The 14788-nt window shown below is 44.2% G+C and overlaps 1 protein-coding gene across 5 annotated transcripts in view; it reads left to right on the top strand.

Moving 5' to 3' along the window:
- Nucleotides 1-13319, top strand: part of GCNT4 (glucosaminyl (N-acetyl) transferase 4) — a 29788-nt gene extending 16469 nt beyond the window's left edge. For all 5 annotated transcript variants that reach the window (XM_042251984.2, XM_042251983.2, XM_060418744.1 and 2 more), the window contains exon 2: nt 9021-13319. In XM_042251984.2, the coding sequence (XP_042107918.1) occupies nt 9022-10386 (1365 nt within the window). In that variant the 5' untranslated portion in view covers nt 9021 and the 3' untranslated portion in view covers nt 10387-13319. The remainder of the gene's footprint in view (nt 1-9020) is intronic.
- The last annotated feature ends 1469 nt before the right edge of the window (nt 13320-14788 follow it).

Raw genomic sequence — 14788 nt, 5'->3', positions numbered from 1 at the left:
ATCCTCTGTCGTCCCCTTCTCCTCCTGCCCCCAATCCGTCCCAGCATCAGAGTCTTTTCCAGTGAGTCAGCTCTTCACATGAGGTGGCCAAAGTACTGGAGTTTCAGCTTCAGCATCATTCCCTCCAAAGAAATCCCAGGGCTGATCTCCTTCAGAATGGACTGGTTGGATCTCCTTGCAGTCCAAGGGACTCTCAAGAGTCTTCTCCAACAACACAGTTCAAAAGCATCAATTCTTCAGCGCTCAGCTTTCTTCACAGTCCAACTCTCACATACATGACCACAGGAAAAACTATAGCCTTGACTAGACGGACCTTTGTCGGCAAAGTAATGTCTCTGCCTTTCAATATGCTACCTAGGTTGGTCATAACTTTTCTTCCAAGGAGTAAGTGTCTTTTAATTTCATGGCTGCAGTCACCATCTGCAGTGATTTTGGAGCCCAAAAAATAGAGTCTGATACTGTTCCACTGTTTCCCCATCTATTTGCCATGAAGTGATGGGACCAAATGCCATCATCTTAGTTTTCTGAATATTGAGCTTTATGCCAACTTTTTCACTCTCCTCTTTCACTTTCATCAAGAGGCTCCTTAGTTCTTCTTCACTTTCTGCTGTAAGGGTGGTGTCATCTGCATATCTGAGGTTATTGATATTTCTCCCAGCAATCTTGATTCCAGCTTGTGTTTATTCCAGTCCAGTGTTTCTCATGATGTACTCTGCATATAAGTTAAATAAGCATGGTGACAGTATACAGCCTTGACGTACTCATTTTCCTGTTGGGAACCAGTCTGTTGTTCCATGTCCAGTTCTAACTATTGCTTCCTTACCTGCATATAGGTTTCTCAAGAGGCAGATCAGGTTGTCTGGTATGCCCATCTCTTTCAGAATTTTCCACAGTTTATTGTGATCCACACAGTCAAAGGCTTTGGCATAGTCAATAAAGCAGAAGTAGATGTTTTTCTGGAACTCTCTTGCTTTTTCCATGATCCAGCAGATATTGGCAATTTGATCTCTGGTTCCTCTGCCTTTTCTAAAACCAGCTTGAACATCAGGAAGTTTACGGTTCATGTATTGCTGAAGCCTGGCTTGGAGAATTTTGAGCATTACTTTCCTAGCGTGTGAGATGAGTGCAATTGTGCAGTAGTTTGAGCATTCTTTGGCATTGCCTTTCTTCGGGATTGGAATGAAAACTGACCTTTTCCACTCCTGTGGCCACTGCTGAATTTTCCAAATTTGTTGGCATATCGAGTGCAGCACTTTTCACAGCATCATCTTTCAGGATTTGAAAGAGCTCAACTGGAATTCCATCACCTCCACTAGCTTTGTTCATAGTGATGCTTTCTAAGGCCCACTTGGCTTCACATTCCAGGATGTCTGGCTCTAGATTAGTGATCACACCATCATGATTATCTGGGTCATGAAGATCTTTTTTGTACAGTTCTTCTTTGTATTCTTGCCATCTCTTCTTAATATCTTCTGCTTCTGTTAGGTCCATACCATTTCTGTCCTTTATTGAGCCCATTTTCACATGAAATGTTCCCTTGGTATCTCTAATTTTCTCGAAGAGATCTCTAGTCTTTCCCATTCTGTTGTTTTCCTCTATTTCTTTGCATTGATTGCTGAGGAAGGCTTTCTTATCTCTCCTTACTCTTCTTTGGAACTCTGCATTCAGATGCTTATATCTTTCCTTTTCTCCTTTGCGTTTTGCTTCTCTTTACCTGCTCACAGCCTGGTAATTACTTGCCTTTTGCAATCATCCTTTTGACTACAAGGAGATTAAACCAGTCAATCCTAAAGGAAATCAGTCCTGAATATTTATTGGAAGGACTGAAGCTGAAACTCCAATACTTTGGCCCCTGACGCGAAGAACTGACTCATTGGAAAACACCCTGATGCTGGGAAAGATTGAAGGCAGGAGGAGAAGGGGATGACAGAGGATGAGCTGGTTGGATGGCATCAGTGACTGATTGGACGTGAGTTTGAGCAAGCTCCGGGAGTTGGTTACGGACAGGTAAGCCTGCTGTGCTGCAGTCCATGGGATCACAAAGAGTCAGGCATGACTGAGCGACTGAACTGAACTGACTGCGATCGTCCTTCTAGAACAATGATGTAAGGTCATCAGAGCAAAAAACTGGCCTTCCTGCTCCTTTGCTGATTTCAGGTGCTCTGGGGGCTCTGAAGAAATGCATCTAGGCTGTGCCATCCCTCCTCTCATGGTCTTACTCCATAACTTTCCTTGGGTTTGATGATGAGTATGTCATCAAGGGGAGAATGAGTGGCTTTGTTGAAATCAAGGCTCTGCGGTAGGACAGGATTTCTTTTTTAGTGAGCTCATCTTTATATTAGTGTTTTAAAGTAATTCCTCTCTGTAAGAAAGAAACAAAATTCTGATATTTTTGTATCAATAGACTCTTCAAATCTTATTTTTTACACTGACATATAGTGATTCAAACTTTAAAAATTTATAGGAGGCCTTCCCAAGTGGCGCTAGTGGTAAAGAATCCGCCTGCCAGTGCAGGAGATGCAGGAGATAAAGGTTTGATCCCTGGGTCAGGAAGATGCCCTGGAGTAGGAAATGGCAACTTGCTCTGGTATGCTTGCCTGGAGAATCCCATGGTCAGAGGAGCCTTGTGGGCTACAGTCCATGGGGTCACAAAGAGTCAGACACGACTGAGTGACTGAGCACACACACACACACACACACACACACACACACACACACACACACACAGGGTATATTCACTATGTAGACAGAAATTGCACCCAGAAATTTTTCTAAAATAATTAGGGATTCTCAGAGAACCCACTTTTTAGCACTGGTCACTGCAAGAACAAGTGAATCAGTGAATAGTCAGTGACAGGACACAAGAGTAGCTGATGGCAGAATTTCGTAGGGTGAGCTCACTTTCTTCTTTCTTAGATTCCATTGACGGAACGATGGACTAATCTCTTCATCAGCATGTGGACTGACTCCAGCCCCTGGCTGCAGGAACAGAACTTGTTCATCAGCCAGCATTCCTCCAGGCGAATTCTCCATTTAAACAAGCCCTTAAACTACTGAGTGGAAGGTCTCTGGACCTCAAACATGGTTCGATGTTCACTTCTGCTCCAACTTTAAGACAGTTAGATAAGACATAGTAATGAGAAATTTTAACTGAGGAGTAAAACTGTTGTGAAAATATTTTTTATTTATATTCCCAAAACCAGCATTGCCTATAGGGCTTGTCCCTGCAGCAAAACTGCCTTGCGTTCAAGTTCCAGCTGAAGCACTTTCTGGCTCTTTATGTCGTTGTTCAGTTGCTCAGTCGTGTCTGACTCTTTGCGACCCCGTGGACCACAGCACGCCAGGCCTCTCTGTCCATCACCTACTCCCTGAGTTCACCCAAACTCATGTCCGTTGAGTCGGTGATGCCATCCAACCATCTCATCCTCTGCCACCTGCTTCTCCTCCCGCCTTCAATCTTTCCCAGCATCAGGGTCTTTACCAATGAGTGGCTCTTCACATCAGGTGGCCAAAGTATTGGAGCTTCAGCTTCAGCATCAGTCCTTCCAAAGAATATTCAGCACTGATTTCCTTTAGGATGGACTGGTTGGATCTCCTTGCAGTCCAAGGGACTCTCAAGAGTCTTCCCCAACACCACAGTTCAAAATCATCACTTCTTCAGTACTAGCTCTTTATAACCTTGGGCAATCTCTTAATCTCCATGTGCCTCCGTTTCCTGTCGTGTTAGAGGGATACAGGTAGCATCTACCTGGTTGATCCGTGGAGGAAACTGCTGCTACATGTGGAGTACCTAGAATCATGTAACAGCTCTTTCCTGAGTGGTTCTACATTAATAATCATAGAATTGCTAAATTAATAAAGAGCATTACATGAAAGCATTCAGGCATTGACTCTAAAATATTGAATTGATGTCAACACTTTGGGGTAAAATGGGAGACAGATTGAAAAGTAGCCCAGTAAGCCCTGGGTCTGGGCAGGATCTTTAAAGAAGTCAGTAAGTAGTGGTAGAAACAGGAGGAGGAAGGAGGCTGGGGGGCCGAGGAGGAGATGATGAGGCCGAGGGGGAAGCCACACCAGCGTTACCCAGGGAGCCAGGGTCTGGACTGTGCCCAAGCTCCGTGCATTACCTCGTTTGGCCTTCAGATCCCTTTAGGTACTTACTGTTAGTTACATCCTTCTCCTGTTGGGGCAGAGGGGTGGCGGGTAAGGGGCTCGCCCAGGGACCCACCCGGGGCCTCCCACCAGCTGAAGCCTGGCTGTGCGGCCAGGACCACGTGTGACCGCCTCTTCTCCCGCTCAGCCTGGAGCAGGAAGGTAACTCTCAGCCGCTCTGTTCTGCCTTCTGCCTTCCCACCTCCTCCTGTGGCCAGAAAAGTGCAGATCCTTTCCTTCACATTGTCTGCCTATAATTACCTAGTGGATTCTTTTCTTTAAAAAAAAAAAAAACAATCGGTATACATCCTCTGTAATACTGGGGAAAAAACCAAGATTCAGTCTTCCCAGACAAGCTGGGCACTGGGAAAGAAAAGACCTGGGACGTGTTCCGAGGGCGTCTGTGGGCACTCCTTTAACCCAGGCTCCCGAACCCTCCCAGCGCAGGGAGCGGGGAGCCTTTCCAGTCCCCGGTTTGAGACTCAAGAGGGTCTCAAGAGGGTCGCTTTTCCAGTCTTAAAGCTACTGCCACTCTGAGGACTCCAGCCTGGGTCTGGAGGCCCTGAGCCCTCCCATCTGCTTTCTCTCCCCGGCCTCCCGCCCTGTGCGCTCCTGGGAAGGTGTGCGGGTGTGCAGGGAGGGAGCAGGCAGGGGAGGGAGGTGCGGGGCTCCTGGGAAGGTGTGCGGGTGTGCAGGGAGGGAGCAGGCAGGGGAGGGAGGTGCGGGGCGGAGGCCAGCTCGCCTGCAACATGGACGGTGGGCCCCGCATTCTCGGTGCCCAAGCTAGACCGCATTCGCCGTTTTCCTTCCCTGGTTATTCCCCGTTGCCCTTCCTGCCCCTGTGAGGAGACAGGCACTGTGGTGACAGCCCCGGGTTTTAAATTGCCGATGAAGGAGAGGTCGCTGAAGAGCTGCTAATGGCTGTGGCCATTTAACCCTGAAGGCAGTTACACCCACTTAGCTGGGGTGTGCTTTGGTGTGCCTGCTGTTTCCTTTAAGACTGTGAACGATGCCTGGGAGGGCAGGGGGAGAGAAGATGGTTTGGGAAGAATGCTTTATTCCTCGTCCCTGTTGGGGTTTTATTGAATTATCCAGATAGAACTCATCTGATGAGTCAACCTTTGTTGCCATTTCCTTCTGCGTCATCACGAGGCGCTTGCACCCATGTAGTGATAACTCCCCAGCACGTCAGCTTCCTCTCCTGCCTGGCTGGGTAGGAAGGAAATACCCCTTCTCCCAGGAGCGGGGAATTATTTGTAATGTAATTATAAGGCTACTTCAAGGAAGAGACACACCTGCCTGCTCTCTGCCCATGAGCCATTCAGAGGGAAAGAGCAGATGGGGTGCTTGTCGAGGGGGCATGGCTGTGCTGGTTCCCAGGACAGTCTGAGCTGGGCCAGGAATCCGTGGCTGCCCAGGGGAGGGTCGCAGGGTGCCTGGGGCAGGAGAGGTGGCAGCCTACTGAGAGAAGTCCTATGGGAGGGTTCTGGGCCCTGGGTCTGAGCTTTGCCAACCAGGGAGGAGAGTTAATTCTAAAGGAAGACAGGGAGGGAATCGGGCCGGCCCAGAAGCTTGCTTTCTGACTCCTCACATGCCAGGCATTTTTAAGAAGGAGAACTTACCTGTCTCCAGGGTAGCCTTTAACATCAGGGAAGCCAGCAGCCTTCCAGTTCTGTCCTGTCCTAAGTCCTCGTGAAGCATCTTAACCTGCTCACTATGGCCAAAAATGCTTTTGAAAGCACTCCCTTTCCCAAGTTAGAAGGAACAAGGGGTGGAGGTACAAGCCTTTGGATCAGAAAGAGCTTTTATCAAATCCTGAAAGGGGCTTTCAGCCTCTTCCCAGCTCTGGGGAGAGTCAGCAGGTTATCCCCCCGGGCGCTGAAGCCTTTGCTTTTAATAAGTGTGAGGGTGAATATGATGGTCAGCAAAGATGTTGTCTGGGCCTGGTAACTGGGAAGGAGAAGAAAGGATGCATTTGAGGGGTATTTGTGAGATGACCATATGGGTGTACAGGAAATGGAAGAGTCAAGTGGCTCTTGCGTTTCAAGCTTGAGTCATTGAGTGGATAAATTGAGATGGAAAACACAGGAGAGGTGAAGATGTCATGTTCACTTATGGATTCATTGAAGTGGAGTGCCCAAGGGCTGTCTAAGTGGGGATGTCTATCAAGCAACTGGATGTTCATGTCAGAAGCTTAGGCAAGAGGTGGAGGGTGAAGATAAAGATGCTGGCAGTGTATACATGGAAGGTGAAATCCTGAAAGCAAGGGATAGTGTTCATGAGAAGAGCAGTAAGCTGAGAATAGGACCCTGGGGAAACCAGAGGAGAGTCTGAGGTGTGGCAGGAGAACACAGACTCTGCAGGGCACTTCACTGTTGATAAATAAGGTGTCATTCTTTAAACGGAATAATTCAGGTGAAGGTGGATCCGAGTATGTCATTCCTGCAGGAGCTTTTTCAATTAATCTATATAAAATAAATCTACAAAAGTAAATCAGGTTCAAATGTCTTGCTATTTCTAAGGAAATTGGGTTCAATGATTATGTCCTTGTTTAAGATTTATTGAGATGTATAAGGAAATTCTATGTGGGCTCCTCAGACCTCCCCAGTTCTCAGTATTTGAACCTGCTGGGAGCATTGCTAGGAGCTTGGCCAGCCTTGCTGTCCTCAAGCCTCGGGGTAATACTTTGTGGATTTGCCTATTTCCTGCTGCTCCCCAAATAAGTACATGTAATGCCCGTCCACTCGGTAGCCCATTTTTATCTGATAAAGTAATATAATCATTTTTTAAACATGTTCGTCTATTTGGCTGCAGTAATATAATCATTTTTAACATTCAAATAGTCCAAAAGGCTATCTGATGAAAAATAAATCCCCTCTCCCCCAGGCCCCAGATTCTTAGTCCTTATGAAAATGTTGGTGTTCAGCTGCCTGTTTTTGTCAATAAAGTTTTATTGGCACACAGGTATTTGCACACAGTCACATCCAGTCAATTTACCCACTATCTGTGGCTGCTTTCCCACTACAGTGGCAGAGTTGAGCAGCTGTGACAGAGAAAGAAAAAGCTTACTGACGTGTGCTCTTTGTGTGTAGGCTGCTGGGTATATATAGTCTTTTTTTGGACACAAATGTGAGCTCATTCCACACTGTTTTCTGCACGGTCCTGTTTCTATTTCACAGTCTGTGGTGTGGGCTGTCCCACAGAGGCATGTGCACATTCTTCTCGGGTTGGGTGTAATTAATCACTGCTCTGTAGGACGTCTTAGTGGTTTTCAGGTTTTAGCCTGACCTGCAGGGAACCTTCACACACACATGAACTCTTCTGGATAAGTGCATAAAGCTGACAGATTCAGCCACACTGGCCCCCTACCACATACCCTCAATGAGTCAGATTCTTTTCCTTTTAAGGGCTAAATTGCTAATCCCTGTGAGGAAAAGGGAGCTAACAAAATAAGGGAAATGTGCAAGTTTACCACATTTGTGCAATCTGAATAAAATTTTACAATGTCTAATATTTACTGTAGCCTCCTTTAGGGTCTGCCCAATGCTCTTATTTCTGAAGGCAACTGTCTTAGTCTACACAGGCAGCTATAATAAGATATCACAGACTGAGTGGCTTATAAACAACAGAAATATATTGCTCACAGTTCTAGTGGCTGGGATGTCCAGGATCAAGACTCCAGCAGATTCCATGCCTGATGAACACTTGCTTCTTAGCTCACAGATAGCAGTCTTGCCACGGTTTCCCTCACTTGATGGAAGGGGCAAGGGAGCTAGCCGGCAGGTCTTTTTTTATAAGAGCACCTATCCTATGTATTTGGAATTCACCCTCAAGACCTAAAAACTTCCCCCAAAGCCCCACCTCCTGATCAACTTAAATTGGCGATCAGGTTTCAACTTTAATTTGGGGGGAGGATGCAGACATTCAGTTTATAGCAGTGGAGTTGAGTGCGCTTTCACCATTTGACTTCAGATCTAGGTCTAATCAGAATCTGAAGGTAAAAATCAAGATGGGTATTCCTTTTAGCCTCAGTTGGGTCGTTTACATTTTCAGTGACCTCCTTGTTGTTGTTATCCAGTCACTCAGTTGTGTCCAACTCTTTGCGACCCTGTGAACTGTGTGCAGCACTCCAGGCTTCCCTGGTCTTCACCATCTCCCAGAGTTTGCTCAAACTTACCTCCCTTAGGTCGGTGATGCCATCCAACCATCTCATCCTGTGTCACCCCCTTCTCCTCCTGCCTTCAATCTTGCCCAGCATCAGGGTCTTTTCCAACGAGTCAGCTCTCTGCATCAGGTGGCTAAAGTTTTGGAGCTTCAGCTTCAGCATCAGTCCTTCCAACGAATATTCAGGGCTGATCTCCTTTAGGATGGACTGGTTGGATCTCCTTGCTGTCCAAGGGATTCTCAAGAGTCTTCTCCAGCACCACAGCTCAAAAGCATCAATTCTTTGGTGCTCAGATTTCTTTATGGTCAAACTCTCACATCTGTATATGACTGCTGGAAAATCCAGTCTTCTAGACCTCTGTGCAAACCACAGCAACCCTTCTGCAAATATGCTAAGCATAAAATCAGACAATTAAGATACTTAGTACTTATATTTAAGGAGTTAGCATTATTTTTCATTCTAATATTTGGTAACCAATATCTCTCAAAATTAGATATCTAACAGAGAATGCGACAAAATACAACCCTTGAACATATTTCCATTTCCTTATTTCTGGATTCTTTAAAGGGCAAGAACCCTTATTTAAATCATTTCTGGGCCCAGCATTCTGCCTAGTGTGTGGTAGGCACCTAGTGGATGTTGGTTGAACTGAGCTAATTTTCTCTTCCTATTTCAACTGAATTGTTCGTTTGTTCTCTTACAGAATGAAGACATTCAAATGTTGTTTTAAATATCACCTACAACAGAAAGTTTTCATCCTGTTTCTAACCCTATGGCTATTCTCCTTGTTGAAGCTCCTAAATGTTAAACGATTCCTCTTCCCTGAACGGGGCATTTACTTGGTCGAGTACTCTCTGAGTACCTCGCCTTTTGTAAGGAACAGATACACCCATGTCAAGAATGAAATCGGATATGAGGTTAACTGTTCGGGTGTCTATGAACAGGAGCCTTTGGAAATTGGCAAGAGTCTGGAAATAAGAAGAAGAACCATCATCGACTTGGATGATGACGATGTTGTGGCAATCACCAGTGATTGTGAGATTTATCAGGCGCTACGAAGCTACGATGAAAAGCTTGTTTCAGAGGAGGAGAAAAGCTTCCCAATAGCCTATTCTTTGGTTGTTCACAAAGATGCAATTATGGTTGAAAGGCTAATCCTTGCTATATACAACCAGCACAATATTTATTGCATCCATTATGACCAAAAATCATCGGATACCTTCAAAGTTGCCATGAACAATTTAGCTAAGTGCTTCTCCAATATTTTCATTGCTTCCAAATTAGAGACTGTGCAGTACGCACACATTTCCAGACTCCAGGCTGATTTAAATTGCTTGTCAGACCTCCTCAAGTCTTCAGTTCAGTGGAAATATGTTATCAACCTGTGTGGGCAGGATTTTCCTTTGAAGTCAAACTTCGAATTAGTGTCCGAGTTGAAGAAACTCAATGGATCAAATATGTTAGAGACAGTGAAACCCCCTAGCACTAAGACGGAAAGATTCACTTTTCACCATGAACTCAAACAGGTACCTTATGAATATGTGAAACTACCGATGAGGACGAACATTTCCAAGGAGGCCCCCCCTCATAACATCGAGATATTTGTTGGCAGTGCTTATTTTGTGTTAAGTCGAGCATTCATTAAATATATTTTCAACAACTCCTTTGTTAAAGACTTTTTCGCCTGGTCTAAAGATACATACTCACCTGATGAGCACTTTTGGGCTACCTTAATTCGGGTACCAGGAATCCCTGGGGAGATTTCTAAGACAGCCCAGGATGTGTCTGACCTGCAGAGTAAGACCCGCCTGGTCAAATGGAATTATCTAGAAGGCCTTTTCTATCCCAGTTGTACTGGCTCTCACCTCCGAAGTGTGTGTATCTATGGAGCAGCGGAACTAAGGTGGCTTATGAAGTACGGACATTGGTTTGCTAATAAATTTGATTCTAAGGTGGACCCCGTCTTGATTAAATGCTTGGCAGAAAAGCTTGAGGAACAGCAGAGAAAGTGGATCACACTGTCTTCAGCAAAGTTATTTCTGGTTAAACCTTCCATAACCACCTCGTGATAAAATTGTAATGGATAAAAGGTGAAGATGGGATTGCATGCTATACCATGGCCAGTACCGTTGGAAAGGTGTCTGCAATTCCATGAGCAAGGGAAAGTGACCTGGCCTTTGGTGACAGCTAGTCTGCAATTGGCTGGGTGTTTTTATGTGTTTTCACTTGTAACCTCACTGAGCTAAGTGGGAGATTTTCAACAGTCAGTAATCTGATCTGTATTGAGTTTCTGCTGTATACCAGGCACTTTTTAAAAAAACATACAGGAATTAAATCCAAGTTGTCATGAGCACAGTTACCCCAGTCACACAGCAATCTTTATATCTTAGGTTCTCCGCATAACAATCGGGTGCCATTGAAGAGTAGTGGAGTGATCACATAACCGTGCTCACCACCAGTTTCAGAGCAGTGTTTAAGCACAGTGACCACACTCCACTTGCCGGTTCATTCAGCTCCTTAGACTCTCCTCAACCATTAGAATATTAGAAAGACTGTACTACCTCAGAAGAACTCAAAGAATTGGTCAATTTCCTACTTGCCAAAGCGTAACTTACCTTGTGGAACCTTGTTTGTTGAGTGCAGGGCCCGGGACTTTGACGGCCTGCGTTTCTACTGTGTGAGTGTCAGGAGGGTGGTGGGGTGCCTGGAGGAGGGCGGGTGCTGCTGAGGGGCAATGAAGGGATCTGTATGACTTTTCCATCACATTTCGCAACGGTGTCCTGAATGGCCTCCTATTTTAATTCAGCTGTTTCTTTAAAACATATTTTCTGGTTAAAATTAAAAACTGCTCAACAGCTCAGTGTCACTCTCCAGAGCATCGAACCTAAGCCTTTCGGTTCACAGATCATCAGTATATGTAAGTTGCTGTTGTTGTTTTTTTACAGCGCAATAGGTATAATTTTGTTTCGTGAAACTGTCAAGCTAAGAATCACTGAATTTTCTTCAAAAGATGGTATGAAATAAGACAGCTTTCTAAATTAACTATTAGTCATTTAAAACATGTTCTTCTTCGACAACTAACAAGCAGAGTTCAAACGTAAAATGATCAAAGCTCTAAGTTTATTGCAGTGTTCTCAGCTTTGATCCAAGAGAGAAAAAGCTAGTTTTCCTAAGGACATAGCAAGGAAATTCACTAATAATATTTTGTGAAAACTACACCTTAGAAAACTACCAAAATGAGTCAAAATATACATGTATTTTCCTGTGATTACCGTGCTGGAGGTGAAATGAGACAGGAGTGAGGGTCCTCAGAAGAGGTTATAATATTTTTATGTCTACTGGGAAATCGTGAAACTCATGTCAGAATTTCTTGGTGATCTTATGTTTCAATGTCAGCCTCAGTAACTACATAAAGATATGGTAATCCAGGCTAGTCTGAGACAGTTGGGAGGACTGAAGTATTTAAATGTGTTTTTGAATGTCTGTGTTCTACATGGGAGATGCCTTATGCTTGTTTTGAAGTTTATGATACAGTCTGCCAAGTGGCACCGCTTCCGTCTCCCTTTCCTTTTCTTATGAACTTATCCTTATCCTCTCTTTTTTTCTGCCTCCTTCAAATTACCAGTTTGTCCGTGTGTGTGACTGTGACAAGCTTGTTGCTTTCATCTCCAGGAGCCTCAGTTTTCTTCGTCTATAAAGGGAACACGTGGGTGTGCCCTGCTGCCTCGCAGATTTCTGTATGAGGGTATCAAATGCAGTCATGTATGAAGTGGCTTGAAGATGGGGACAAATTACTGAAATACCAGCAAGCAGTCTTACTGTGAGGGAAACGGAGATCCCAACCCCATTGTGATACTTAACCATTCACCTTTTCTGAAAAACCTTCCAAATATACAAAGAAGGCACAATCTTCAAGGCAACTTCTGTAACTGAGTCCAGTTATGAAGAAACCCCTGTCCCGATACCTGGGGTCCTTTTTAAGCCAGTAGGATTAGGAATTTGGCCCAGTGGCTTAAATCAGGAGTAGGGGTAGAAATACCACCCAGGCTTAAAAACACAAAGCTCAGCTGAATATTTTTTATGCCTTTGGTCATCAGCGTAATGTAAATGATGAGAGATAAATACCGACCTTCTGGTCCAATGTCTTGTCTCCTGGTGAGAAATGATCCTAGCCTTTGTTTAGTGGGAAATTTTCCAGATGTTAGTGACTTTAATGCCATTTTCAAGTGAAGCGTGGCACCATGAAGAGGTGACAGTGCCTTGTCCCCATGGACACACTTCTCAGGATTCAGTTCCTGACAGTTTGCCTGTCATTTTGGGGAGCTCATCAGATCATTCTCTCTTGCCTTGGGAATCCCACAGATTCCTGCATGCCTTCAAACCTCCTTCAAACCTGATTCTCCCCTAAAATGTTTTAGTATGGTTCTTTCTAGTCTGGAGAATGTTTTGGCAATCTGTGTTTTATAATAATTCTTTGCATAGTATTTATTGACACTAGATTCTATGTTATTTGACGATGAGACCATTGCCTTGGAGTTTGTAAATTAGATAATAGTGAAAGAGCCACCCAAGTATGTCTACATTATGTGAATAATCTACTGTAATTTAAAGACCAGTGTTGCTGCTATTTTAAATGTGTGGGTCATTTTAATTGAAATATGTGTAATGTTTAAATTTAGGGAATTAAATTTGAAGATTTTTCTTGCCTTCCAGAATGTGAATATTATGCATAAGTATATATATTTTTGACATATTGTAAAGAAAACAAAATGACAATCTTTTCATGAGAATGTAAAGTGAATGATGATGATGGAATGAGGTTTGATTTTTGTTAACATTTTTATCAACATGTCTCAAAATCTCCAACTTTTTTTCCCATGTTTCTTGAAAGATGTGTTCCCATTATATGAGTTTTAAATAGATTGGGGTTGCATTTTTGTATTATGCTGTTACTAGATGTTAATCTCTAGTACTGTCAAATAAAATGTGCCTCTAAAACCAAGACCTTGGAATCTCTGATGTTTCATTTTTCTGGTTGTACTGGTTCCCCACATTCTTTCAGCTGATGACACTTGCCCAGTATTCAAAGAGGAAGTTAATTTCACCTCAGAGTCAAAATTAAAAAATCAGTGTGTGTATTATACGCAGGATATAGGTGTACAAACTTGAATTTAATTTGGCAAAGTCTCAAAGGATGTTCTAGAATTTCTCTTAATTTTCCTTCAGGTTAGTTTCTCCTCTCAGGTTAACTATATAGAGAAGTATTCTTGCTTGCTTGATTACTTTATGGAAGTTTGTTCTTAATAGAGTAGGTTGAGCTCTTTCTCTTTCATTCCTCAGTCCCTGGAAAAGCAACACTTCCTCTTTACACCAGGATGCCTGCCCTGGCTGTGAGCCCCGTGGGTATGAGGAGGCTGCACCAGGATCCTCAGACTCGATGGGTGGGTGATTCTGGATGAGTTTCTCTCTGTCCTGGGTAACACCATCTTTGCAGCTCTACTAAACTGAGGGGTATTTGGCATCACTGTCGCCCCCACCTCCACCCCTGCTCTGAAGATCCTCCTGGCCAGTTAGTTTTCTTGTAGCACCCTTCTAAAGCAGCAACAGTCACCATCCTCCCTAACTAACAAGGAGTATGCATGTCACACTCATAATTCACAATCCATCTTGAGGAATAAGGCTATTTTAGGAAAACTCAATATAAAAAATGAACATCTCCTTTAACCTAAGGTTAATTCTAGGTCTTACCAAGCTGGACAACTTTGCAAATCCAGAGTAATCCCATGGAAGAATCTGGACTGCTTTAGGTAGTGGCAGTGGTAGGGTGGGTATACAGCATGGCATTGACAACCCATTAGGCTTGATTTCCAGATTCTGTTCAGTTCAGTCACTCAGTCGTGTCTGACTCTGCAACCCCATGGACTGCAGCACACCAGGCCTCTCTGTCCATCACCAGCTCCCTGAGTTTACTCAACCTCATGTCCATTGAGTCAATGATGCCACCTAGCCATCTCATCCTCTGTCACCCCCTTCTTCTCCTGCCTTCAATCTTTCCCAGCATCAGGGTCTTTCCCAAGGAGTCAGTTCTTCGCATCAGGTGGCCAAAGTATTGGAGTTTCATCTTCAGCATCAGTCCTTCCAATGAATATTCAGAACTGATTTCCTTTAGGATGGACTGGTTGCATCTCCTTGCAGTCCAAGGGACTCTCAAGAGTCTCCTCCAACACCACAGCTCAAAAGCATCAATTCGTTGGTGCTCAGCTTTCTTTATAGTCCAACTCTCACATCCATACATGACCACTGGAAAAACCTTCGTTGGTAAAGTAATGTTTCTGCTTTTTAATATGCTGTCTAGGTTGGTCATAACTCTTCTTCCAAGGAGCAAGTGTCTTTTAATTTCATGGCTGCAGTTACCATCTGCAGTGATTCTGGAGCCTCCAAAAATGAAGTCTCTCACCATTTTCACTCTTT

The sequence above is a fragment of the Ovis aries genome, chromosome 7 (assembly GCF_016772045.2).
Source record: "Ovis aries strain OAR_USU_Benz2616 breed Rambouillet chromosome 7, ARS-UI_Ramb_v3.0, whole genome shotgun sequence".
NCBI lineage: Eukaryota > Metazoa > Chordata > Mammalia > Artiodactyla > Bovidae > Ovis > Ovis aries.
Note: the sequence above shows the minus strand (reverse complement) of the source record. Positions and strands in the feature narration are given on the sequence as shown.